A 3778-nucleotide genomic window follows, 5' to 3' on the forward strand; every position below is an offset into this window, starting at 1 on the left:
CTGCCCCGGGGCCGGGGTCACTCCGGTTATCCGGACGAGGGGTTTATGCCCTGCAGGATCCGAGCTGGGACCGAGGGGTCGTGCTGCTGGGGACGGCACGTTGGGGTCATGGGTTGCTGACAGCTCCCAGTGAGGGTGGCTCTGATCCATCTGCCTCCTGCCTGGAAAACCGTTATAAAATGAGCCAGGATTTGAGGGCAATGGGGACTGGAGGGCAAAGCAGAGCTGGGAGAGGAGAGAGTCCCACGCTCACACATCCAGCACACAGCTCCTGGGAGTCCCAGCCATCCTGCAGAAGCATGGATGTGCCTCACCCACAGGACTGGGGTCTTGCTGAGGACAAGATGCTGGTGCCAGCCCTGACAGGGGACAAGGACCCCATGACCCGGAAAAGGTTCCTCTCTTGAATGCCCCATCCCTGGAAGTGTTCAAGGCCAGATTGGATGGGACTTGGAGCAACACGGTCGAGTGGAAGGTCCCTGCCCACTGCAGGGGGATGGAAGTAGATGATCCCTTTAAGGTCCTTTTCAACCCAAACCATTCCAGGATTCTATGGGGCTGTGATGGAGACATCTCCACCTCCAATATGGAGACATCCTCCACTCACAGCTGAACTCACACCACCCACCACAGCATCACATCTTCCTGCTCACTCCTATCATGGCATCCCCACACAGGAAGATGCTCCAAGGCCAGGCAGTGAGTATCCTCTTTATCTGCCAGCAAAGGAAACACTTTTACTTGCTTTCTAACACTTTCTTGTTGTGGCAACCACAATTTCCAAAATTGCTGCAGCTCTTCTAGAAAGGCTATGGGGAAATGACAGAAAAAACCAGTTTATTTATATAATACAGAATAAATAAACATAGGCAGCAGTTAAACACAAGGCACCAGTAGGTCAGAAACCCCTGGCATCACCAGCCTCTGCTCACCCTCCCAAAACACACGGGGACTGAGGGTTTATAGAGCTGCGCCACAGAGGCAACCCCCACCCCAACCAAGCATGTTCACCATGATTTGGTTTCAGGGCTAAGAGGGGTGCCTGCTGCCAGGGCACTCAGGTGCTGCCTCCTGTCCATCCCTGCATGATGGATGGCAGCAAGTGGATGGGAACACTGCCACTGCCCTATCGCCGGGGGCGGGGAATAATACCCAAGCCAGGAGGGAACTCTGGAGGTCACCCAGAGTTGGCCCAGAACTTCACACTTGTGTCCCTCTTGAAGCTACTCCAGCCAGGCTCATTGCTCATTAACAGACCCCTCATTACTCATCAACAGACCTGCAGCAGTGTGAGGACCCCAGTCCTGGGGAGCAGTCGGTGTCCTGGCAAAACCATGGCATGAATTCCCGGCTGCAGCTCCCACCCCGGGATCCGTGCAAGGAGGGTGTTGGGAGCTGGGGAGCACCAGGGGCTGCTGAGCACCAACACTTGGCTCCAAGTGTGCAACAAACTGGGGGACAGCAGCGCCACTGAGAACCCCCCCTCATGCTTTTGTGCCTTCCAGAGGTTAAGTGGGGCAAAGACCCTCAGTGAAGCCCTCCCCAAGCTTGGTAGGAAACAGAGGGCAACGGGGCTGTGGGATGGAGCTTGTGCTCTTCACACACGCACCGAGGTCAGCCCAGCAGCTCCTCTATCGAGCACAAGAGCTCTCAGTGAGCTTATGGCACAGAGGCCAGCGAGCTGTTTGCTCTTCCCAGGTTTCCGGGGGAGGAAGGAGAAAGCAGAACTCCAGCCTCTGGGGTTTTGCAATTGTTTGGAAAAATCCCCAGATTCAGAGGTGAGATAGTGTTGGGGGCAAGGGAGTACAGTGGCCTTTGGGGACTGAAAGCACGGCCAAAAAAATCTGCCCTGTCAAAACCTGCTTGTGGAGGTTCAGAGAACACCCACACCCCGCACAAGCATCACCCAAGGGTACTGAAAAATGCTGGAAAGCAGGAGAAGATAGTATCGGCCTGGAGGCAAACAATGCAGCAGCAGCAAACAAAGCTGGAAGGTATTTCCAAGCACAAACACACTTTCCGGAGAACATGAAAAAGTCATCAGAGACGGGTCGTGCTCAGGGAGAGGAAGCACTGAGGGTGTCATGGGGCAGGACAGGCTGTTCAAACCTCTTGCTCATCATCTCTAGGCTGTTCCCAGCACAGGGTGCAGCTCTGCTGTGCCCAGGGGGGGCAGGACCCAGCTGCTCCCCCATGGCAGCTCATCCCCTGGGTGCCTGCAGCTGGATTCAGTGATGACGATATGGGGACCCCCAGCTCAGCTCCCTCCCAGCTGCTTCACCCTCTTCCTGGTGCTCTGCAGGTCCAGGCACACTGCCCAGCAGGACAAACCTGGCACCAGGCACCCCCAGCTGAATTTTTTTTCAGCCAGTTCCTTGGGAAAAATCCAACTGTTCATTTACTAATTTTAGGGTGGCGACTAATGGAGCTGAGCACTACCTGGCACAAAGGGCACCAGGGGAAGTTTCAGCTGGTTGTGCCAGGGTAACGACATCTGCATGGCTCCAGCTCTGAATTTGGACTTAACTGGGTGCTTCAGGAGACTGACCTCACTCCACAGGGTGTAAATCCTGCTGCAGGAGGCTCCCAGTGAAGACATTGGCTCATGCAATCCCCAGCCAGCATCCCAGCTTGTCTACTGCAGCCCTCACTGGCTCAGAAAGCTTTGTGTGGTAAAGGCAGCATGGTTTATAACCTATAGAATCCATATAACTCAGGAATTTGGTTTAGAAACCCAGCACAGGGTCCTACCAGCTCACCTGTGATTTCACCAAGGGTCATGGGGCGATGCAAGGAAACTACAGGAAAAAACATCCAAAGCTTGGCTTAGGCAGAGAACAGAACCTGAAATCCCAGGATCAACACACCTCTGCTGGGCTCAGGACCTCCTTGGAAGGCTCCTGCCCTCGGGAACTCTGCGTCCAGTCCCCTCCCCGTGCCACCATGGCAGCACTCCGATCCCATTACAGCCAACTCCTGCCCGGGGAGCAGAGCACACGCCTGAAATTTGAGTTTGCTCCATTCGTCATGTCCCAGGGCTGTTTGTTCCCAAACAAACTCCGTTTAGTCACTGCCTAAAAATCGCCTTAAAATCCCATGACGGCGACATGAGACGCTGCTGCTTTGCTCCAAGGAAAATTAAAAGGAGGATAAAGGGGAATTTTTTTGCTGCAGACAAAGGTCTCACAGCGATCCACTCTCCCCTGACAGGCCAGCAAGCTCAGTGCCAGGCACACCAAGCTGATTTCCCCCTCCTGCTGTCCCATCTCTGCTCTGAATCCACACTCCCCCAGACAGTCTGGGTTCCTGCCTGGATTCCTGCCTCCCTTCCCTGCACTCCTGCAGTGCTGCAAGACAGATGCTCAGACATTGCCAAAGCTCTGCTGGGTCCTGTGTTCCTAAGGAGGAAAACAAGCCTGTCTCCATCCTGTGAAGGATGCATCACGCCAACAGGGAAGGTCCCCCGTCTTCTCTGTCTCCTCCACTTCCCAGTCCCCTTTTACCAGCCTGAGTCAGGCCTGAGGACACACAAGCCAGACACAATGCCTCGCTTCACCTTCGTCCTTCTGCCTTCCTCCCGGCTGGAGGAAATTGCTCAGCACGAATTTCCGCGCTGCTCTCTGGCGGCAAAGCTGCCGCCGGATCGGGGAGAGACGAGGGGCTGCAGAGGGGCTGACGAGGAGCCTCTCCGGCCCCACTGTCACCTCCCCAAGGCCCAGCTGCCCCAGGGAGCGGGGACACTGGACGGGTCCCCGGGGTTAGGGAGCCGGTGTGCTCC

At 55.6% G+C, this 3778-nt stretch overlaps 1 protein-coding gene across 1 annotated transcript in view; it reads right to left on the reverse strand.

The window, feature by feature from the left end:
- FHOD1 (formin homology 2 domain containing 1) overlaps window positions 1-2599 on the reverse strand; it is a 15064-nt gene extending 12465 nt beyond the window's left edge. Inside the window, exon 1 of the mRNA XM_029965495.1 lies at window positions 2549-2599. Coding sequence (XP_029821355.1) covers window positions 2549-2599 — 51 coding nt within the window. The remainder of the gene's footprint in view (window positions 1-2548) is intronic.
- Window positions 2600-3778: the final 1179 nt, after the last annotated feature.

Source organism: Manacus vitellinus, unplaced genomic scaffold (assembly GCF_001715985.3).
Source record: "Manacus vitellinus isolate BGI_N305 unplaced genomic scaffold, ASM171598v3 scaffold_10_pilon, whole genome shotgun sequence".
Classification (NCBI taxonomy): domain Eukaryota; kingdom Metazoa; phylum Chordata; class Aves; order Passeriformes; family Pipridae; genus Manacus; species Manacus vitellinus.